We start from the raw sequence: 25,245 nt of genomic DNA, 5'->3' as shown, positions 1-25,245 counted from the left end.
TCTCTATTTGGCAGGAGCCATGCAAGCCTCATTTTATTTTGGAACCACCTCTCACATTTGACACTCAAGTCCTTAAGCAGCAAGCAAGACAGACTATGAAGCCAGACTGAATGCAATGCTTCTCATAAAAGGGGTTACCTTGCTCTGTCAGATGTTCAAGACTTGAGAATTACTGAGTTAAAGTTCTGTTGGGTATTCGCCCACCACACAACACCGGCGTCTGTGTCCCACTGCAGCGCTCCTCCTGTCCCTCTCCTGGCAGGCAGACTAAAAAGAGGGCGAGTGTCTCCGCTCCCCAGTGTATATAGAGCGCAGTCCAGGGAGAGTCCATCAGGGTGTCAGGTGACTCCAAGGAAAGTTCTAGGCCCATCTGCTCATTAAATGTTGGATTTCTGAGAAAGGATCTGTGGCGTCAGTTTTCCTCTAATATTGCATCAAATGTAGAATTAGAGATGTCAACCAAAGCAAAAAAAAGAGATGGTGCTTTGATTTGACCTCTAAAACCCCAGCAGTTTTCAGCATGATGAGGATATGAGGAGGTTTCTGAACAAGACTCTGAGATGAGGAGGTTTCTGAACAAGACTCTGAGATGGAGGTTTCTGAACAAGACTCTGAGATGAGGAGGTTTCTGAACATGACTCTGAGATGAGGAGGTTTCTGAACATGGAGAACATTTGTTCACATGCTCTCTATAAAGGACAGTGTGATCAACAGTTGGGAGAATGCAGTAAACTGTATCACTGTATGTTATTTGTCACAGTATCTTATTTAGGTCCATAAATAAATACATTCAATTAGATACCTTTAAACAATCTGCACTCTTATGTCTTGAGCAACTGTTACTAAACAAATAGCAAATCTGAGCCAGAGGCTAAATTAATGCCTGTACCACATTATTTATTTAATTGTTACTTTTTTTATTGCATTATTTTGTTTGATCAAGTACCATTCAAGTATTTCCTGCCTACTCACTTTCAAACATACAGTAAGAAGAGCTGAAATGTCAAATTGCAGCTTGAAAATACCTGTCTTTGGTAGCAGTAGTGTTTTGTGGTAATATGAATTGGTGCATATTTATAATGCTATTAGTTTTCTATCAGTTAATAATTAACTACGTTTTAAATAATGCTGCAGTACAGGGGATTCCAGAGGGATCACCATGCTGTGGATATTTCCAGAGAGGTGACACACACGTGGTTTCTCATTGAAGGCATGAGGAGGTGCAGGCTAAGCAGTTGAAGGTATGAGGAGGTGCAGGCTAAGCAGTTGAAGGTATGAGGAGGTGCAGGCTAAGCTGTTGAAGGTATGAGGAGATGCAGGCTAAGCAGTTGAAGGTATGAGGAGGTGCAGGCTAAGCAGTTGAAGGTATAAGGAGGTGCAGGCTAAGCAGTTGAAGGTATGAGGAGGTGCAGGCTAAGCAGTTGAAGGTATGAGGAGATGCAGGCTAAGCAGTTGAAGGTATGAGGAGGTGCAGGCTAAGCAGTTGAAGGTATGAGGAGGTGCAGGCTAAGCAGTTGAAGGTATGAGGAGGTGCAGGCTAAGCAGTTGAAGGTATGAGGAGGTGCAGGCTAAGCAGTTGAAGGTATGAGGAGGTGCAGGCTAAGCAGTTGAAGGTATGAGGAGGTGCAGGCTAAGCAGTTGAAGGTATAAGGAGGTGCAGGCTAAGCAGTTGAAGGTATAAGGAGGTGCAGGCTAAGCAGTTGAAGGTATGAGGAGGTGCAGGCTAAGCAGTTGAAGGTATGAGGAGGTGCAGGCTAAGCAGTTGAAGGTATAAGGAGGTGCAGGCTAAGCAGTTGAAGGTATGAGGAGGTGCAGGCTAAGCAGTTTGACTCAAGTCTTGTACTTTTGTGCAGTTTTGAGGTTTGATTTGAGGGTGCTTTATCTTTAGCCTGGTAACCCATCTGGTCATGTGAGCATGATGGTTTTAACCAGACTACTGTTATGTTTTCCACACTCCTGTATTTCAAGTCAAATATCTTTTTGACCAAGATAAAGAAGAAGTTGAAACAGGGTTCTTCTAGCAAAATGCAGCTGAATCAGGTGAAAACACAGTAGTGTCGAAATGTCTGCTTGCACAATTAGAGGCTATGAATCTATAGGTGTGCTCCGTCCACTCACTTTTATTCTCTGATAAAGAGGAAATTATTGGCTACTGGCTGCTTTATCTTAAGATATATAAGTAAACGCAATAACTTGAGCACATCAAAAACACAGTTTTACCACTTAAAAGACCAACAACCATTAAAACCACATCACAATTAGTTATACTGTGACTCAAGTAATTTATGATCTAACTATTTATGTGATTCTTCCACCAGTGAAGATAGTGGTTCACTAAGAACCAGTCAAATGTTCATTTCCCTAACTGCATGGTCCCTTGGCCAGAGCTCAAATAGTGGCTGACTATTCCTGTTACATAGGCCTCTGTGACACATAGGCCATCTGGCATTAGATACAGTACAACACCAGCTAGTGACAGACACCACCTGTTGCGACACACCAGATCCCAGTAGTCAACACTTGCCTCTCATGCAGTTTTCTTCCAGTGGTTGCACATTGCATATAATTCAAGATTATGGCCAAGAACATTATTGAGGTAATCTCTGAAAACTTTATTTTGAAAACAAAGAAGCAAACCTTCAACTAAAGCTTGAGTTATTTATGGCAGTCTGGGGGGAACCATTGCATTGCCTCAGTTGTTATTTGTTCACTCTACCATACAACAAATACACTTACAATAAACAGCAATATTTTATAACACAATCCTAATAAGCAGCATCAAAACCTCCCACAGGAGTATAAAGACTAAGACGAAGAATATTATGTGCCATCAAAACTCCCAATGAGGATTACAGGTCCCTTGTTATGAGTCAAATGACAGTTTAAACAGGTTTGGACTGTTGACATGAATTCAGTAGAAGCAATCTCTTCAAAAAAATAAACCACGAAGCTGATAAAGGAAGTGATCTTCTTTGCTCTTGCGTGCCCTACAGCAGGCATTCATATAGTCCCAAGCACAGCGCTTGCAGTAGTCGTAGAAATGTCGCTCTGCTTTCTTCAGCGTGCTGTTTAAGTCCAATGTTCCCTGAAGGCTGCACAGAGAAGGCAAGGGTTGACCAACAGATTCACAACTACAACTGGGATTATATTTCATGCCATAGAGACACTGCGGAACGCGTCATCATTCAGAAACCACGCCAAACACGGGGGAAAACACAAAGGACCAACTATCGTGCCAACTTCTAGCAAAACAAACCGTGGCTAACCGGGCGAACAAAGGAACTCTCGTCAGATACAGATAGTTTTGCAGATATCTAGGAGGAATTGGCTAGTGTCAAATAATGAGACGTTGTGTGCGTTTACTTCATTCATTTGAACTGCTAACGGGACGTGAGCTGATCACGTTTGTCTGCTGACTTTCTGCTTCCTGAAACTCCCCCCCAATCCTGGCGTTCTCCTATGTCGCGTGCTGCACACAAAGATCTTATATACGGAAGATGAACACTCCAACTTACTTCATTGACAGATAGATCCACATTTTTCTTCTCAACGGCTTCCTTGTTTTGCTCGGGAGTACAAAAGAATTGGTGATTATTTATATTTGTTGTGTGCGCAGCCCAACACACAACAGCTTTTAGCTATGTTTAATTCAAGGAAAATGACGCTGGTCTATGGGAGTGAACGGAGCGATTTCCCCCGTGATGGGCGTGGCCTATTTCAAGCAGTGTCTCTATAGCTAACATAGACCGACCTGCTGGCAAACTGGATGAGCTGTACGTCATCTTGGCACCTCATCAGAGACTCTTTGTTTTCTAACAGGATGGTTGCGCAGATGAAGAGCTCAAAGGTGAAATCCGTGTTGATGGCCTGGGCCTCTGACTCTGGATTACCGTCTGGAATCATACGAAAAATCACAAAACTGATGTGAGACACTGAACAGGGCTAACTGGCCTTCCATATAGTACAGTATCATCATTCATGTCATATCGGCAATTTGAGTTATGGGTTTCACCTGTGCCGGGTCTTGTCGCCAGCCTTTCCTGATAGCGGGCACGGTCTACTTGTAGGGAGATGAGCTCTAGGTGGTCACAACTCAGGATCTCAAACAACCGCAGTGCATCACTGTGTTCAAACTCCCTCTGGAAACCCAGCAGCAGCCATCTAAAAGAGGGACAACACACACACACACACACACACAAACAAACAAATGGAATATGTATGCTCTGCACCACATCGTTCGAAGGAATGGAAGAGGCTGTGTGATTATGCATAAATTGAGAGGCCGGGGAGGTTAGGCTGTAGAAGAGGCCGGGGAGGTTAGGCTGTAGAAGAGGCCGGGGAGGTTAGGCTGTAGAAGAGGCCGGGGAGGTTAGGCTGTAGAAGAGGCTGGGAGGTTAGGCTGTAGAAGAGGCTGGGAAGTTAGGCTGTAGAAGAGGCTGGGAAGTTAGGCTGTAGAAGAGGCTGGGAAGTTAGGCTGTAGAAGAGGCTGGGAGGTTAGGCTGTAGAAGAGGCCGGGGAGGTTAGGCTGTAGAAGAGGCTGGGAGGTTAGGCTGTAGAAGAGGCTGGGAAGTTAGGCTGTAGAAGAGGCTGGGAAGTTAGGCTGTAGAAGAGGCCGGGGAGGTTAGGCTGTAGAAGAGGCCGGGGAGGTTAGGCTGTAGAAGAGGCTGGGAGGTTAGGCTGTAGAAGAGGCCGGGGAGGTTAGGCTGTAGAAGAGGCTGGGAAGTTAGGCTGTAGAAGAGGCTGGGAAGTTAGGCTGTAGAAGAGGCCGGGGAGGTTAGGCTGTAGAAGAGGCCGGGGAGGTTAGGCTGTAGAAGAGGCTGGGAAGTTAGGCTGTAGAAGAGGCCGGGGAGGTTAGGCTGTAGAAGAGGCTGGGAGGTTAGGCTGTAGAAGAGGCTGGGAGGTTAGGCTGTAGAGGGTAGGCTATATCACTCCGCTTCACAGCTGCTCTAATCAACAAAAACGCTTCACAGCTGCTCTAATCAACAAAACGCTTCAAGCAATATCACACTCGAGCTCGTGCTGTTGTCTAAAATGTTTCACAGCTGCTCTAATCAACAAAACAAACACCAGCCACGTTACAAGCTGAGGGCACTATTTTTGTTGAGGAATAAATAGAGAAATCATATATTTTCTCAGCTTTTTGTCATTTTTTTCATCAACTTTGTTTAATAGAACTGTTGTATAAAAGCAATATCACACTTGAGATCGTGCTGTTGTTGTCTAATATCGTCACTGCTGTGATTATCTTCGGCACTCGGCCTGCGGCCTCGTGCCTACGACCGAATCACAGCCGTGACGATATTAGCCAACAACAGCACTCCCTCTCGTGTGATATTGCTTATATATATATATATATACAGTATATATATATATATATATATATATATTTATATATATATATATATATATATATATATATATATATATATATATATATATATATATATATATACAGATCCTTTCCAAAAAATTTGAATATCATGGAAATACCATGGATGACCGTGGGCTTCAGCAGATTGTCAAGCAAAGACGATTTAAAACATTTGACTGAGATTCAGAGGGAGTGGATTGAGGCTGGAGTCAGTCATACTGTAACTGAGAAGTAACTGCTGATTTTCTTCACACTATTCTAATTTCTTGAAATACTGTTTTGGGGGTTTTCTGGAGCTGTAGGCCAAAATTATGAAAAATGAAACAAATAAAGGCTAGAAATATTTCACTTTGTGTGTAATTAAGCAATATCACATGAGAGGGAGTGCTGTTGTTGGCTAATATCGGCACTGCTGTGATTCGGTCGTAGGCACGAGGCCGTAGGCCGAGTGCCGAAGATAATCACAGCAGTGCCGATATTAGCCAACAACAGCACTCCCTCTTGTGTGATATTGCTTTTATACAACTGTTCTATTAAACAAAGCTGATAAAAAAAATGACAAAAAGCTGAGAAAATATATGATTTCTCTATTTATTCCTCCGCCAACAAAAATAGTCCCCTCAGCTTTCTGCTTTGCCGAAAATGTAGCCTAATCAGCCTAATTAACTGCAGGCTGTCTACTTTACTACTGTCTACTCTACAGCTGTGAAGCGTTTTGTTGATTAGAGCATCTGTGAAGCGGAGTGATCTACACACAGTGAAGCGCCAGTGCGTTATTGTGAAATATCGGCACTGGTAGGATCCCTCTTGTCCAATCAAATTGCCCGGCCGGAACTACCTGTTGTATAATGAATCTATAATCTATGAAAGTTTCACTTTTTGAAAGGAATTATGGAAAGAAACTAACGTTTTGCCATATCTATGCAACTTAAATAAAAGAAGTCTATTCTGACAACCTGGTGTGCGCTGGATTTCCTTACTACTGCTATTTCTGCTGTTCCTGCTCCAGCTGCACCCGGGACTAGCAGCACAGCTGTGCACAGGGCACTACTTTCTTATATATATATATATATATATATATATATATATATATATATATATATATATATATATATATATATATATATATATATATATATAAGAAAGTAGTGCCCTGTGCACTTCCTCCCTGTGCACTTCCTTCCTATATATATATATATATATATATATATATATATATATATATATATATATATATATATATATATATATATATATAAATAAAAGAGAACCAAGTCATGAGTAACAAGATCATATTAAAAGTGACCATAGGGAGATGATTGAGGAGTTACAATCTAATGAGGGATAGCGCACTTGCCTTGCGCTGTTGCAGCACCAGCTAGTTTTCTAGATTGAGTGATAGGATGTTGTCTTGTTAATATAATATTATTTATTTATTTAAACTTATGGGTTTATTGATATTGTATATTGTGAAATACGACCACATCTATGTGGTCCGGCTATGTGAAATACGACCACATCCATATTCAGATGCACAGAGGAAAATAAAGAATGGTGCTGAAGAGGTCTCAAGCAGTGTGTGCACACAGTACCTGTGGCAGAAGGCGAAGCTCTCCATGCTGTCTGTGACTAAGTGTGCATGGAGCTGTGGGTCTAGTTCCTTCAACACCGCCGCTTCTAACTCTGAAACACATTCAGAGTAGGGATGCACCAATATGAAATATTGGCCGATAAGGATAACCGATATTAACATTGCTGTTATGGTCATTTCTGTGATCACATTTTGTACATACTGAAAAACACATGTAAACACTGAATTTGAAAAAGTAATGCATTTCTGTGTTTCCAAAACATTTGGAAAAGCCCATAAATCATAGATTTACCACCTCATAGATTTTCCTCTTGATGTGAACATTTTGGCTGATACCGATAACCGATATTAACATTGCAACACCGATGCCGATGTGTTAAAAAATGACTAACATTGGCCGATACCGATGTGATTGCCGATATACCGTGCATCCCTAATTCAGAGGGATGTACTGCAGAGTCTCATCTGAATTTATTGCAGATATGGTGATAATGACAAGGTATATATGAGCAAAATTGCAGCTTTGAAATAGCATAACATGACTGATTACATGTAGTCAAAGGAGTTTCTTGTCACATGCAAACAAATGTATGCAAAGTGTAAATTAAACTGCACAGAATGTGTGCATGTTACATGAGCCGTTTTCCCACATGCGTACCGGAAAATTACCTGTAAGTCAATATCGGACATTTCCCTTCACACCTCTCCTCTGGCATGTGGGAATCTATCAGCGAAATTGCCGGTATGTGGGGGGGGGGCGGCACTGCAGAGCGGGTGGGGAGTGACGTGTCGGCAAAACTCCGAATGGTGAAATAAGTTTGCTTGTTTATCCGTTCACCTGCATCGCGTTGAAGCACTTTTTACAGACTGGCTTCATTTGATGTGTCCGGGCTTGCCTTGGCTGTCGGCAACGTTGCTTAGTCCCTGTCGGGCTGTGACTGAACGAGGAGGACGGACTGTGGCCAGAGAGCGAGCAGAGAGGAGAGGGGAAAATCTGCACACACACACATGAAGCTGACATAGGCTACTGCTCTTATTATCACAAGATCATTTCGCCAGTTTGCTTTAATGTGCGCTAATGATTAGATTATGCCCGCTGGAACATTAAGTAACGTGTGTACACCTCGCCCATGAGAGTGTCGCGCAGAATATGAAGATAGACTAAACCGGGGACAGATCATGACAGTGTTATGTACCTCTGCGCTGCTGCGTGAGACTAGAGCCGTCTGGAAGCGAGAGAGACCAGAAGGGAATTTATTTTGGGAAGATGCTCTGAACAATTTTGACGACGTGGAATGGAAGCGTCATTTTCGCATGTCCCGGTATTACGTGCTGAGTCTGGTCCGACCCGCACGCAGGATCACCCGGTGGCGAAAACCACTGGAAGCGCGTTTGCGACTGGCAATAGTCCTTTGGTGGTACGCAACACCAGGGGAATATCGAACAATCAGCTGTGTATTTGGTGTTGGACTGTCTACTGTGTGCAACCTGGTCCACGAAGTCACAGCCCACTGATAGCGGAAAATGACTGGACCCCTTTCTCACCTGTCTGTCTATCGCGGCATACCGCTCTTCTGACTAGCTAAAAACTGGTGAAATGGCCGCGACGACGGGGTCGCGCTTATACCGGCACGGCGCCTTTCCCACATGCAGCCATTTGACCACGTTACGGTCATTTTGCGGTACAAAGCGCATGTGGGAAAAGGGCTATGGTTATTACTGTTGTGGCTTGGGGTTCCCACTCCTCAGTTGAAATATGGCCCGTTGCTTTATCGCAAACAAACTGGGATGTGGCGGTTGAATGACATCTGTTTTGTTAGGGTTCCATTTGCAGAAACTGGGAGCTGGGAAGTTCACTGTTGAATAGCGTCACATCCGTTTAAACGAGTCAGATCTTGGTCAGATCCAGTCGCTAGCCAGACTAGCCATTGGTAGCAATAACAGTTGATAACAAGGCATTTTGCACATACAAACACTGCAGCAACATGTCCACACAGATAGAAGTTAGACAGTGTGTGTGTACAGCTGATTTAATGAGACACAAACAAGACAGAAGTGCTAATAAACAGACTTTACTACAATTTTAACTACTGTTGTTGCGCGGAGCAGCCATCTTGGATTTTTGAGGTCGGGGCTGCTGAGGCTCCTACGAGTTTGGGAGAGAAAATATGAGCACTGGTGACGTCACCGTTTGTACAAAAGGCCAGGAAGTTCTGCTGTTAGAATTATTTTAGTTTCTAGACTTTTAATCAGGCAGATTGGCCACCACTTAGGACCACCCAATATTAGTAGGACCCCAATCAGGGGCGTCATGCAAACCAAAATTCTGAGGGGTCGACCAAAGGTCCCCGGCTAAAAGAATTCAGTGGCAACTGAAGGTCTGAATAGATCTGCAATGACTCAATCAGTCTGCCCAGATAAAGTGTGCTGAATCCACTCATGATTGAATCAGTCCATTTAGCTATTTCTAAAATGTTGGCCATTTGAAGCCAGATTTAGAGCAATATCTAATTTTAAATGATCATTGGGATTAGAGTGTTGTGATATCATTATTAAGTTTTAACCATCAATATTTTTGCTCCTTTTCTCATTACGGTGAATACTGTATATTTATTTAGAGATTTTGGTGATTGTGCTTTTATGGTTATTAGCTTAGTCACTTCGACACTAGCTTCTACACTGCTGCCACTTTTCTTGAAATAGCTAAATCTTGCTTCACCCAAAATGTTATTCACATAAAAGACTATATCCACAATGCAAATTATTTTAAAGAACTGCATCTTGACCTGGAGACATCAAATGGAATTCACTGTTTTGCTAACTAGAGTATAACATGTGATAGTGGTGGTGGTAAAAACAAACAGCTCACTGCCATAACAGCTCTGGCTAACATTACAATGCTAACTTTAGCTGCATGGTAGTACAAGTATAGCCAACTAACTTGCTATGCAAACTATACCTATAATAACTAACAGCATGAATTTTACTTCCCCCTTCTTTTCTTTTTTCAAAAAATCTGAGGTGGCAACTGCCCCATCAGTTTCAATGGGCATGACGCTTCTGACCCCAATCTTCAAGCGCATTCAGTCCTTGATGGCAGTCGACCACATGTCCTGAAAATCTAGTCCTAGCTACTGTGTCGCTTCCAATTGCCTTATTTAGATTGTTTGAAGTCCTTTTCAGATGTTAAGTGTGTGTGCAAGAAACCACACATTATAACAATCTGAACATTTGGACTAACAAAGTGGTGCATAATTGTGATGTGGGTATGAAGACAAAATAAATCTTCTTGTTTGGACATCGTCTCATCTCGTGTTCTAACCGGACCTTCTGTGGAGGTTGCCACCAGATAGTAATCAGTTTAATTAAATAGCCCAATTATTTACACCATTCGAGCTCATGACCTTTGAACCATCACATTACCATTTCCCAGTTATAAAGGAATGCCCCAATACCCCTGCTTTGCCACTAGAGGTCCTGAATGTGAGGTACCTGTCAAAGGTACTTCATATAGTCTGTGTATGGTCATATAAATATTTGTTTTAGAATTTCAATGTATTTCAGTGTTATGAACATTTCATTTTCACACTCTATTCTTGAGCTGTTTTTTGTGTGTGTGCCATAGAAATAGTGAACAAATCATGGCATTATCACAACATGGAAACATACTGTAAGCTTATGAACTTGTATTGTTGTTCTCATTCTCAATCCCACCTATTTTCCTGTGAAGGCCATCAGCCCTGAAGTCCTTGGAGAACTTCTCCATGTAGCAGGAGAAACTCCAGAAAGTGTCGACCTCAGAGTCCAGAACCTCCAGAAAGCGGCTACACAGGTCATTCATCCCCTGGGCATAACTGACCTCTGGGTGATAAAACAAGAGAAACAGCACAGAGTCAACGTTTGTAATGAGATACTCAGTGTCACTAAAGCTGAGATGGGCAAAACACTCCTGTTGACAAGCTGAGTGAACAAACATGCTAGACAATCAGATAAAGTGCTGATTCAACAGCGTTGAGCAACATATTGCTTTCACAACACAAACAAATATTTGTCCTCAGAGGATTCTTTCATAATGGAGAAGCTGCCTGTGGCTGCCTAGGGTGACAAGTGAAGTCAAAGTCAAAGCAGGAAGCAGCTAGACATATTCTATAGACGGTTTTAACTTGACAACAAAAACATTCTAAATTGAACCCCCGCTCACTTCCTGTTGCAGTGTTTGCTATGGACATAAAAGAAAAAAAAACATTCAAGTGCAGGACTGACCATTCCGTGAAAACCGTCTATACAGCTGAGCAGCGAAAACAAAAGTAACGATGTCGAGTGAATATTTCTGCAGTTTGCCGAATGCTGAGAAAAAGGAAGTGCTGTGGGGTTGCGCTCTGGTGAAAACCGTCTATACAGCAGTGGTTCTCAAACTGTTTTGGCTTCAGTTCCCCCTTTCCCTGATTTTTGAATCCAAGTACCCCCTTCACCCGACTACAACATTTTGCTTAGAAAACGGCAAGAGAAAACTACAGCATATGATGCAATGAATAAATGATAACCCACCTTTTGAAGGATATAACATTACAAAATAAGAAATGGAGTGAAAGACTTACAATTAGTGCCTGCTGAGCATATATATTTTAATCTTTCATTTATTTTCAAGAATTAGTCTTTCATTTTCCCATTTTCCCTCCTCTCTCAAGTACCCCCTGTAGTACTGCCATGTACCCCTAGGGGTGCGTGTACCCCAGTTTGCTGTACAGAAATAGATAACAGAGAGGGATATGAAGGCCAACATCAATCAAGATATTTGTAGGCTATTATTTCTGAATGTCACCCTGATTCTTCTTTACCTGGATGAAAAGCAGCAAAAGTGATGAGGATATCTCTCAACACCAAGAGGTTGCCCGAACCTTCACCCCTGGAAGCACATTAGGTATTAACATCGTATATTTCTCAAGGTGAGTTGGATTAGTTCAACACCTCTGAAGAAGAAAGATGACTTTATTAGATGATATATCTGCACAGAATATAATGTTGATGAGTCATGCCAGCCATCTGAGCAAGCTTTATCAAAAACATAAAGGGCTGGCTGCTCGGACAAGGATAAGACCTAGTCCCAAACTTAAAACATTATGAGGTCCAGTACTTATGAGCAACCAGCCCAAAGTCTCTCAATCCCAGTTTGTCAGTGCCTTCACGTTTATACAGCAGCAGCAACCCTTCTATCTGCCAAAACAGCAGAGCACATCCTGCATCCTACATGACTACAGCCCACGTCCTGCATCCTACATGACTACAGCCCACGTCCTGCATCCTACATGACTACAGCCCACGTCCTGCATCCTACATGACTACAGCCCACGTCCTGCATCCTACATGACTACAGCCCACATCCTGCATCCTACATGACTACAGCCCACGTCCTGCATCCTACATGACTACAGCCCACGTCCTGCATCCTACATGACTACAGCCCACGTCCTGCATCCTACATGACTACAGCCCACGTCCTGCATCCTACATGACTACAGACCACGTCCTGCATCCTACATGACTACAGACCACGTCCTGCATCCTACATGACTACAGCCCACGTCCTGCATCCTACATGACTACAGCCCACGTCCTGCATCCTACATGACTACAGCCCACGTCCTGCATCCTACATGACTACAGACCACGTCCTGCATCCTACATGACTACAGACCACGTCCTGCATCCTACATGACTACAGACCACGTCCTGCATCCTACATGACTACAGACCACGTCCTGCATCCTACATGACTACAGACCACGTCCTGCATCCTACATGACTACAGCCCACGTCCTGCATCCTACATGACTACAGCCCACGTCCTGCATCCTACATGACTACAGCCCACGTCCTGCATCCTACATGACTACAGCCCACGTCCTGCATCCTACATGACTACAGACCACGTCCTGCATCCTACATGACTACAGACCACGTCCTGCATCCTACATGACTACAGACCACGTCCTGCATCCTACATGACTACAGCCCACGTCCTGCATCCTACATGACTACAGACCACGTCCTGCATCCTACATGACTACAGACCACGTCCTGCATCCTACATGACTACAGCCCACGTCCTGCATCCTACATGACTACAGCCCACGTCCTGCATCCTACATGACTACAGACCACGTCCTGCATCCTACATGACTACAGACCACATCCTGCATCCTACATGACTACAGACCACGTCCTGCATCCTACATGACTACAGAGCACCTCCTGCATCCTACATGACTCCAGACCACGTCCTGCATCCTACATGACTACAGACCACGCCCTGCATCCTGCATGACTACAGAGCACATCCTGCATCCTACATGACTACATGACTACATGACTACATGACTACAGAGCACGTCCTGCATCCTACATGACTACAGACCACGTCCTGCATCCTACATGACTACAGCCCACGTCCTGCATCCTACATGACTACAGCCCACGTCCTGCATCCTACATGACTACAGACCACGTCCTGCATCCTACATGACTCCAGACCACGTCCTGCATCCTGCATGACTACATGACTACATGACTACAGAGCACGTCCTGCATCCTACATGACTACAGAGCACGTCCTGCATCCTACATGACTACAGAGCACATCCTGCATCCTACATGACTACAGACCACGTCCTGCATCCTACATGACTACAGACCACGTCCTGCATCCTACATGACTACAGACCACGTCCTGCATCCTGCATGACTACAGAGCACGTCCTGCATCCTACATGACTACATGACTACATGACTACAGAGCACGTCCTGCATCCTACATGACTACAGACCACGTCCTGCATCCTGCATGACTACAGAGCACGTCGTGCATCCTACATGACTACATGACTACATGACTACAGAGCACGTCCTGCATCCTACATGACTACAGACCACGTCCTGCATCCTACATGACTACAGAGCACGTCCTGCATCCTACATGACTACAGAGCACATTCTGCATCCTACATGACTACAGCCCACGTCCTGCATCCTACATGACTACAGACCACGTCCTGCATCCTACATGACTACAGAGCACGTCCTGCATCCTACATGACTACAGACCACGCCCTGCATCCTGCATGACTACAGAGCACGTCCTGCATCCTACATGACTACAGCCCACGTCCTGCATCCTACATGACTACAGAGCACGTCCTGCATCCTACATGACTACAGACCACGCCCTGCATCCTACATGACTACTAGGGCTGTGCCGATTCACTTATCTCCCGATTCGATACTATCACGATACTTTGGTGCCGATTCGATATATATTGCGATTCACGATTATTGCGATTCTACGATTATTGCGATTCGATATTACGATTTATTGCGATTTTTGTTTATTTTTTTATTTTATTTTTTCAGTTTGTTTGCTTTTTTACACTAGATTAGAACATGGGAAAAGTTGAATCATACACTAGAGACTGTATATTATATATCATGAGTAGGGCTGGGCGATATAGTTAAAAACAGGGGCGGACTGGGATCATAATTCAGGCCGGGCATTAGATACCAAGCAGGCCAGGCCGATATGGGCCAACGCGCGTGAAATTTGGGCCGTTTGAAGCCAGATTTGGGTCCAATTTTACAATGAGATGCACCCACTTTAACCCTGAAGTGTAATTATTACTTCAGACTAACTAATAAAGTAATAAAACCACTAGTAAACCAGTAGGCGGCGCCTGGCCTGCTGTTCAGTGAGTGGCCTGACTGCAAGCACCCAAAAAAAAAAAAAAAAAAAAAAAATTTTTTTTTTTTTTTTTTAATTTGCGATTATCGATTCTGGAATAAAAGATCGATCCAAAAAATCGTGACATTAAAAATCGCGATACTTAGGTGAATCGATTTTTTCCCCCACCCCTAATGACTACAGCCCACGTCTTGCATCCTACATGACTACAGACCACGCCCTGCATCCTACATGACTACAGACCACGTCCTGCATCCTGCATGACTACAGAGCACGTCCTGCATCCTACATGACTACATGACTACAGAGCACGTCCTGCATCCTACATGACTACAGACCACGTCCTGCATCCTACATGACTACAGCCCACGTCCTGCATCCTACATGACTACAGCCCACGTCCTGTATCCTACATGACTACAGAGCACGTCCTGCATCCTACATCACTACAGACCACGTCCTGCATCCTACATGACTACAGAGCACGTCCTGCATCCTGCATGACTACAGAGCATGCCTGCATCCTACATGACTACAGACCACGTCCTGCATCCTACATGACTACAGAGCACGTCCTGCATCCTACATCACTACAGACCACGTCCTGCATCCTACATGACTACAGAGCACGTCCTGCATCCTGCATGACTACAGAGCATGCCTGCATCCTACATGACTACAGACCACGTCCTGCATCCTACATGACTACAGACCACGTCCTGCATCCTACATGACTACAGACCACGTCCTGCATCCTACATGACTACAGAGCACGTCCTGCATCCTACATGACTACAGAGCACGTCCTGCATCCTACATGACTACAGACCACGTCCTGCATCCTACATGACTACAGACCACGTCCTGCATCCTACCAGCCAGGAAGGCACTATTTCATGCTGCTCCACTCACAAACAATACCCTGTCAACATGCTGGTGACAGTCAGAAACTGAATCACTTTTGGCTGGTTAGGGTTAGGGTTAGGGTTAGGGTCTGGCTGATTGCTCCCACAAACTCTGTGTCAAGGGTCAGCAATCAAATTCCAGAGACTGACTATCTGTTCTGACGCGTAACTTAAATTTTAATTGACAATAGAAAAAGGCATGCTGCTGACTATGATTGGCTGACTTTGCAAAACATGGTGATGCTAATGTGAAACTCATGACAGTTCAAACAGTCCAAATGCATGTTGTTCAATTAATAGTTTATGGTGAAGGACTCAAGGTGTTGGATAAAGCTAGTGAGCAGTTAAACCTTAAATCAGTGATACTCAACTTGCGGCCCGTGGGCCAGATGCGGCCCGTGATAGGGTGCCAAGTGGCCCCCTGGCCATTTTCAAATTCACAATGAAAACTATAAACTTCGACTGAGCTCCAGCTAAATTCTCAAATATCGCCACCTGCTCACCCTGCCCACTTACTTATGTACTAACTACCTTAACTTAACCTATCCTGTGTGCACAAAGTTATCAGACTAAACTCCGGCTGACACCCCAAATACCTACAATCCGCTACAAAAAAAATTATATTATTAATGTTTGTTTATTAACTGGCCCCTGGCCTCCTGTCATTTTGCAAAAGTGGCCACAGGGGCAAAGCAAGTTGAGTATCCCTGCCTTAAATGATACCCTAGATAATACGATGTTAAATTGATATGATTATTGATTAGTTAAACAGATTTGAGACCCAAATTATAACAGTAGCACTCACAGGTAATAGAACTGTAACACTAGCACTCACAGGTAATAGAACTGTAACAGTAGCACTCACAGGTAATAGAACTGTAACACTAGCACTCACAGGTAATAGAACTGTAACACTAGCACTCACAGGTAATAGAACTGTAACAGTAGCACTCACAGGTAATAGAACTGTAACACTAGCACTCACAGGTAATAGAACTGTAACAGTAGCACTCACAGGTAATAGAACTGTAACAGTAGCACTCACAGGTAATAGAACTGTAACAGTAGCACTCACAGGTAATATAACTGTAACACTAGCACTCACAGGTAATAGAACTGTAACACTAGCACTCACAGGGAATATAACTGTAACACTAGCACTCACAGGTAATAGAACTGTAACACTAGCACTCACAGGTAATAGAACTGTAACACTAGCACTCACAGGTAATAGAACTGTAACAGTAGCACTCACAGGTAATATAACTGTAACACTAGCACTCACAGGTAATAGAACTGTAACACTAGCACTCACAGGTAATAGAACTGTAACAGTAGCACTCACAGGTAATATAACTGTAACACTAGCACTCACAGGTAATAGAACTGTAACACTAGCACTCACAGGTAATAGAACTGTAACAGTAGCACTCACAGGTAATAGAACTGTAACACTAGCACTCACAGGTAATAGAACTGTAACACTAGCACTCACAGGTAATATAACTGTAACAGTAGCACTCACAGGTAATAGAACTGTAACACTAGCACTCACAGGTAATAGAACTGTAACACTAGCACTCACAGGTAATATAACTGTAACAGTAGCACTCACAGGTAATAGAACTGTAACAGTAGCACTCACAGGTAATAGAACTGTAACACTAGCACTCACAGGTAATAGAACTGTAACACTAGCACTCACAGGTAATAGAACTGTAACACTAGCACTCACAGGTAATAGAACTGTAACAGTAGCACTCACAGGTAATAGAACTGTAACAGTAGCACTCACAGGTAATAGGTCAGGTGTCTGTTAGTTCGAGGCACATCCTTGTCAATGATTCGTATGGCCTCCTGTAGCTCCTTCAGGTCGAATGTAACGCGCTCAAACAACACCTGATGTTCACAGGGAGGAAGAGAGAAAACACAGACAAAAAAACAGACCATACTTTAGACTTGGTTATATATCATATTAGAAACTATACTATACTGCACTAAACTATACTAAACTATACCATTAAATACATACATCTATAGTGAGAGTATGGTAGTCTGATGAAGGGATGCACATTTCCGGAGCCAATTTCCTTGTATGTGTACATACTTGGCCAATAAAGCTGATTCTGATTCTGACATAAAGTATTACTGTCTGAATGCACAATCTATCAGCTGCTCTTATGTGCTCACACTTTAGCAAGCACTACACACCTTAGGTCAGTGGTTCTCAAAAGTGGGGTCAAGGGACCCCTAGGGTTCCTTGAGGTGATTCCAGGGGGACCCCAGCAAAAAGCGGAATAATTTATTTTCACTATAATTTCATCCATAAATAATGACAATGTATGACTATTTTGGTCATGGGTTTCATAAACTCTATGTAATAAAACTAATCTAAACTATCTAAAAGCAAAAGATCTTATCAGATCGGGGACCCTGGGACAGAATCTTATCAGATGGGGGTCCGTGGTCTAATTTGTGCAGTTTAGGGGTCCTTGACGTGAAAACAAAGGTTTGAGACCCATTGCCTTAATAGCACAAGCAGGTGAATGGCGAACACAGTTTGTTTAACTAACTTAACTAGGTCTAACCAGTGGCGATTCTAGAGTCTGTTGGGGCCCTAGGCAAATATTCCAAGGGGCCCCGTCCAACCAGCGTTCATCACAATTATTTTATAAATAATTGGTAAAAAAAAAGTACAAAATCTAAACTTTTTTTATTCAAAAACAATAAAAACCTAAATAAATAACCCAATAACTTCAACATTGTCACATTATATATTATACAGTGAACTCCTCTTATAGTGATCACCTTGGGATGGGTCAAACTGATCACTATCAGCAGATGATCATTATAACAGATTTTCTTCTTTTTCTTTATTTCTCATGCAGATTACCATCTAATTGACATTTGTATATTTATGACATGAATACAGTACATATAAAGTAATGAAATGGACAGCTTCGCTATTTACTGAATGTTATTGACTTTAAAAATACAGTAAGTTAGGCCTCCAGCTATTGTAAGTAAAAAATATATAAAATGTAGTTTTAAACATTTCTTCCACTGTTCTCAGGTGTGCCAAGGCTCAAAATGATCACTGTAAGCAGAGTATTGATCACTATAAGTGAATTATTTGCTGTGTGGAGAGGGTGGGTGGGGTTGTTATAGAGCTAGATTGCCATTTTGCTTATTGATTGAGATAATAAGTCCTGGAGTTGGCGTTTGTGTCCAGTGATCTTGCTGGACTGATTCAGTCTGTCAGTCTGCATTCAGTAGCCTACTATGTAACTGCTTAATCAGTAGGCCTCTCTGCTCCACTATCTGGCTTTCCTTTTCCTCATCCTCTTTTTTTTGGCCAGCTAGCGATGCGAGTAGCTGGCCACTACAAACGGTCATGTCTGCCAGCACTGTTGACGAGACTGTTGAAGTGTCATGCCCAGGCCACGGTGTGGCCTGCTCTGCCTGCTGTGTGATTATTTACTGAGGAGCTAAACTCAGTGGACATTCAGTGGTATGCTGTACAGAAATTAGTTGTGTTGTGTTTATTCCTTGTGTAGTCTCTGTCTGCTCCCCACCTGTTCATGTTCCCTCGTTAAGTCTGCCTTAATTCCTCCCACCTGTTGCCTATGTGTCTCGTTAGTCTGCCCCATTACCTGAGTTCTCCCCACCAATCAGTTCTCCCGTTTTGCCCTGTGTTCCTGCCTTCCCAGCTGTCTATATATTGTCTGAGTCTGTGGGTGGTGTTTGTCGGTTCATTGTCTCTCTGTTCCCCGGTGTGGTATGTACTAGCAACCCTGTCCTGTGTTTTTGATATCCTGTTCCTGAGTATAGCCTAGCCTCGGGCTAGTGCGTTTTGTTTTTGTATTTTGACGTTCCTGAGTAAAGACTTTTTCTGTTATACCTTAAACCTTGCCTGCTGCTTCTCTCTCCTCTGCATTTGGGTCCACATCACTACACCATCTAACCACACCCTAACATGAAGAGACTGTTGAAGAGAGTTCTTCTACACGTTACTTTTGTAAAGTTTTTTTTATGAAAATGTGTCAAATAAATAAAATCAATTCAAGAGAAAGTACATGAATCATGCAAGTTTGAGAGGAATGATTCACATATGTTCTCTTGAATTGAAAGTGAATGACCGTGAATCATTCCTGTCAAACGAGCATGATTCACATGCATTCTCTTGAATGTATGTTTCACTTTCAATTCAAGAGAATGTACATGAACCATACGAGTATGACGCCAATGACATGGGGCCTCTTTAGGGGGGTTTCAATGTCATTGAAAATCATCCATTGGTTGTTTATGGGGAGGGAGTTGCGGTCATTGCTGTGGAGTAATGTTTCTCAGCCATCGAGGGCCCCTAATGGCCTGGGGCCCCAAGAAATTGCCTGCATTGCCTGTTCACAAGCTGCGCCTCTGGGTCTAACTGCTCTAGCTAGCAGATATGTATCATGCCAAATAGGGTTGGCACGATGGACGATGGCATCGTGATGGGCCGACCCCCCCATCGACCTCTGAGCCTTCTACATCGGATCATCGTAATTCATTATCTATTAGAATTAAAATTGTGCAGTTTTAATAATAAAAGAGGCCAAGACCACTTACCGTGACGCGCGGGGGATGCGCCGGCGGCATTAAACAAGCGCATCCAGTTCAGTTCAGGTAAGCCTCCCCTCCTCCCCCTCCTCCACTCCACTGCTTCTCTGAACAGGGGGCGCTTGTTTAATGTCGCCGGGGCGTCCCCCGCGCGTGTCGGCTGTGTTGTTGTGAAAACTTTTTAAGACAAAGAAACTTCAAGTTCTTTCCTGTTTTCAACCCAAAGTGAGTACAAGTCTTCAACCGTGAATTTAACTCGCCTGTTTCCAAAGTGAAAGTTGGAGTCGCTCCATATAGATACAGCAGCAGCTGCGTTTCTCAAGCCATTTCTCCTAAACTCTCATTAGATTAGGTTCAAAAGCCCACGCGAATCTAACGTTATATCAGCCAGTAATTCAGTCGGTTTTCTGCCAGTTCGTTAAATTCAACACACACACGTTGTTGGTGAGGATCTGTAACGTTAACGTTAGTTGTTTTGCGCCGTTCAAATTGCTGGTAGTGACAGCCACTGCCCACTTCAGTCGCCTGGCTGTGTGCTGTAGCACAGAGCAGAGGCTAATAGCCTATTCAAGCCCGTTGGTATCATGTAGAGCTCAGGCTCAGCTGATCTCTTAATATGAACGCATTGCAGCGGCTAGCCACATGGCATTGCAGCAATGCAGCGACTTAATAAATAATTAATTATTCCCCCAACCCCCAACCCCACCCCAATGACGATGCCATCGTTCAAAACGATGTTTCACTGTAAAACAATCACGATGGGTATTTTGGTGACATCGCACAACCCTAATGCCAAACAATGGCAAAGAAAACAAATCTAATGGAATTACAGCGATATGAATAATAGAGTCACAGCTTTACACTCTGAAAATGAAACAGACAATGATGAAATAAATGCATTTTAATTGGTAAAACCTGTGCCTGTAGCTCCAAGAAAGCCAGCCTGTCCCTGAGCTCCTCGCTGTGGTGCTGAGCCTCTTGCTGGGCCTGGGCCTGCCTCTGGTCAAAGTATCTGACTGCTGCCACCAACTCAGCTGGAAGGAGACAGGATTACACAGTCAAAGGATAAAGACACACAAGAGATGTTTTAAAGAGAGAGCGAGCAGGACCATAAAAAACATGATGGTATGAGAATGATTGACAAGAGTGACTTGGTTGACACACTACAGAACGTTTAAAGGGTTAAGTTCACCCAAAAAATGAAAATTCAGTGATTATCTACTCGATGGAAGGACAGGTAAAGGTTTTTGGTCCACAAAACATTTGTGGACTTCGCAACAAAACACTGTTGCGAAGCTGCACAGCTGCTCAGCCTAACCCTAACCCAAGTCAACTTGGCATCTCAGGGCTTGTGGAGACTTGGATTACAGTACACCAGGTGAGCAGTATGGAATCTTTTTTTATTTTATTTTTTATTTTTTTACGTTTGAAAGTCCATTCACTTCAATTGTTTAGGATAATTATGCAACAGTGTTTTGCTGTGGAACACCACAAATGTGTTGCGGACTAAAAAAAACTTCACCTGTCCTTCCATCGGCATGGGGTGAGTAGATGATGACTGAATTTTCATTTTTGGGTGAACTTATCCTTTAACTCATTGAGTGCCAGCCACTTTTGGAGAACGGACGCTCCCAGTGCCAGAGTTTCAGAGCGTTTTCTCGAGGCCCACAGAATATTGTGTGATATTACTATGTAAACAGCGAACACGCACAAAGAACGATGAGACTCTCTTCTATCATCTGCAAAAAAAAGTTTATTGATATCATTTTCCGTTCTTTAGTTATCAGCCGGAGAAGATAGGTTGATTTCAGCAAAACACACGTTTCAATTTAGAATCTGAGATATTCAGCCTTTTGTGAAAGGAAGCATTTCAAGCACATCATTGACTCTGAAGCTAATATTTTCTGATGTAATGACACCTCAAAAATAATTTCCTTCAATAAAACAGTGAAAACAAAGGAATTTTGTTTGGCCAAATAATATTTTTTAGCTGCAACCAGCAGCCCTGGCCCCTGCGTGCGCAGACCCTACACCTTCTTGCTGGTCTTGATTTACTGCTGGTGGGCATCAGATATTCTAGCTTGTTTGCCTGTCTCTGTGCATCGAGCCTGCTGCCTGGGTCTGTGTTTACTGTCAATGGTTGTATGCTGTAGTGCCCTGCGTGCCCCACCCCCCTCCTCCTCCTCCGTGGGAGTGTCTCTGGGGCTCTGCTGCGAGTGCGTTTGCTCTGCGTTTGCTCTGCACTGAAAAGTGCGCTGCACCCCGCTTTTTCACAGCCTGTCGCCGGCTCCCAGCTGAGAATAATGTAACTTTTCAGAAAGACGCTGGTGTCGGCAACTAAATCATATGGAGGGGCTATCGCAGCGGAGACAGAGGGGCTCAATTGTGGCAGCAGATTGACTGCTGTTCACAGGCACAGCTAACGTTATGCTTCATGCATATCGATGCGATTTCCGTTTCCACATGACTTCTTCTCTCTTTTTTCCTCGCCTTTCTCTAATCTGGAGAGCACTGTCGCCACCTAATGGGTCCCTAAAATAGCTTTTACACATTCAACATCCACCATACTTTCACAGGAGATGGATCTGGCTTTGATCCACGTCCCACCGTCAAAAAACGCAATTGACGAACATACTCGTCCTTGGCACTCAATGAGTTAAGGAATCATCTGAGAAAACAGTGTGTGGTGTTAGGCCCTTACCATCAGTGCCGTTGAGCCGCAGCCGCACAGCTGAAGGAAAGAACTGCTGCCACTTCCTCTTCATGACCTGGTAACGAACGGCCAGCTGCTCCTGCAGCAGAGGGCGCTCTAAAGCTGTGGAACTGCAGGGGTACATGCCAAACAGGAAGCGCCACACCAAGCCACGCTCAGAGGGACACACACCACCTTGACAGGGATTTAAAAAGCTTGTGATCACAGTGTTTAATATAATTGACTCTTCTAAAGCCTTCTCGGTCCAGAGGTCAAGACACACATTGAGCAATTATCATTCAGCCAAACCCATCACCACTAGACCAAAACAAATCCCCATATGGATCACATGCCAGAATTAACATTCTCAGCTGAGGAAAGTCTGCGTATCACAGGGTATCGGACGGAGGCGCCATCATGCCCAATTTGGAAAACTATCACTGATCCCAACCACGGTGAACTTTACCCTGCTTCCTGGGAGATCTGACATGATGTAATGTTTTGCACCCATGAGCTCTTAAAGCTTAAGTTAGCATGTGTGTATGGATGGAATGTGCATGAAGGTTACAGGGGCACAGAAAAGGAGTGTGACTCTTTACATTCCTGCTCAGAAATGATAGATTCAATGCGACGTTTTACGTCAAGTGAGAGGCTCTCTGTGTTGTAGCCAGTTTATTGTCCACACTCAGGGGGCCCTACAGTATCTTATGCCTGGTGCAAGGGCAAGTGTTGTCATTTCTACTTTCTAGCACTCAAAATATTTTTTCTCTCTTTTAATTACCATTGGGTCAGTAGTACATCAAAGGATGTGTTTCAGTGACCCAGTGAAGTGACTAACAACTATGTGTACACATTATCCATCCAACACCCAGCCAGAGTTATCCTCGTTTATACAGTTCTGAGCTTCACACTTTTCATCTAGCTACTTCCCCCGCTGAGGATCTATCTCTGTGATGTGTTTATTGTTGTTCCCATAACGTGACAGATGAATACCATTGGTGAATCTCATGATGCTATTTCCTTCTGCTGCTTAGAAACGATACCAACTCTATAAATGGTATCTGTTGTTTTATCACAACAGTCATGCTGGAATTCTTTGCTTGAGGGGGTCCAGACAGAGTTGAATGTTGGACTTCACATAATGGTTTGACTGTGGCTCAGCCAGTATCCTGAAGCAAAGCATCACTTGACTTCCTCTTGACTTGGATGTGAATTGTGCTTTTCAACACCTCTGATCTTAAAGTCCTTGTCAAAACATTTTCTGAACACCAAACGGCACACGGTCATTTTTTCAAGAAACTCCTATATTTCTAATTCTAAACTGCTTGAGATAAATATGTCAGCTTTTCTTAATGAGACAGCTTTGCCAAAATATGTATGAACCTTAGAACAAATATTCTCACCAACTTTATTCTATTCATTTCACTCCCCACCCCCCATAATATTATCATGGCAATTTGGTAGCCAATTCACCTTATGTAGCCCCGCCCAGTTGACCCAGTTGTGTTATGACTTCCTGTTCAAAACTCCGTCTGTTTTACCTGCTCACTAGTAGGCTACTGTCACAGGTAGTGACAAGTGTAAACACAATAGGAACTAACTGACTGACCCCTGTCTTGCTACAGGTAGGCTACATGAAACAGCCCACTGGGTGGACAATTTGAATTGGTTGACTTTGCTTTGGCAATATAGGCTAATTTTTATATCTCATGTCAATAAAGCCGTTCAATTGAATTGGAAAAGATAGATGAATTACAGTAGATAGATACCGTAGATAGATAGATAGATAGATAGATAGATAGATAGATAGATAGATAGATAGAGATAGATAGATAGATAGATAAATAGATAGAGATACAGATAGATAGATAGAGATAGATAGAGATAGATATAGAGAGATAGATAGATAGCCTAGATAGATAGATAGATAGATAGATAGATAGATAGATAGATAGATAGATGATAGATAGATAGATAGATAGATAGATAGATAGATAGATAGATAGATAGATAGATAGATAGATAGATTAAATCGCTTTGCAATTAGAGCAGCATACCATTTTTGAAAATGTGCATCCTGAGCCTGGACTCGTCCACCCTCCCCTCAGCGTCCATGACCCCGGGTAAGCTGAGAGGAGCTGCGGACAGAGCAGGACAGCTGACCGCTGCCAGGCTCCTCTGGAGACTGTCCTCTCCTCTCTCACGTCCCGCAGTCCCTTCAGCCTCCATCAGTCCTCTATCTGTGCTCTCTATATCCGCGATCATGTCCCGCACAGGTGAGGAACGCGGTTTAATATACAGTCAAAACACACGAATCACCCCGGCCTTTCTCCTCCCCATAAACATGTCCGTTGT

At 43.4% G+C, this 25,245-nt stretch overlaps 1 protein-coding gene across 1 annotated transcript; it reads right to left on the bottom strand.

The window, feature by feature from the left end:
- Positions 1-2,661: 2,661 nt before the first annotated feature.
- LOC310778972 (TBC1 domain family member 15-like) lies at positions 2,662-25,245 on the bottom strand. Its single transcript, XM_083639444.1, has 10 exons — positions 24,948-25,245; positions 22,900-23,085; positions 21,114-21,232; positions 17,395-17,498; positions 11,801-11,868; positions 10,677-10,823; positions 6,964-7,054; positions 4,013-4,161; positions 3,752-3,893; positions 2,662-3,092 (listed from the first exon to the last, which is right to left on the bottom strand). Exons 1-10 carry the CDS (start codon positions 25,153-25,155, stop codon positions 2,930-2,932), a joined length of 1,377 nt encoding a protein of 458 aa, XP_083495570.1. The 5' UTR covers positions 25,156-25,245; the 3' UTR covers positions 2,662-2,929.

The sequence above is a fragment of the Poromitra crassiceps genome, assembly GCF_964638095.1.
Source record: "Poromitra crassiceps genome assembly, chromosome: 1".
Taxonomy (NCBI): domain Eukaryota; kingdom Metazoa; phylum Chordata; class Actinopteri; order Beryciformes; family Melamphaidae; genus Poromitra; species Poromitra crassiceps.
This window is presented reverse-complemented; position numbering and strand designations above follow the sequence as displayed.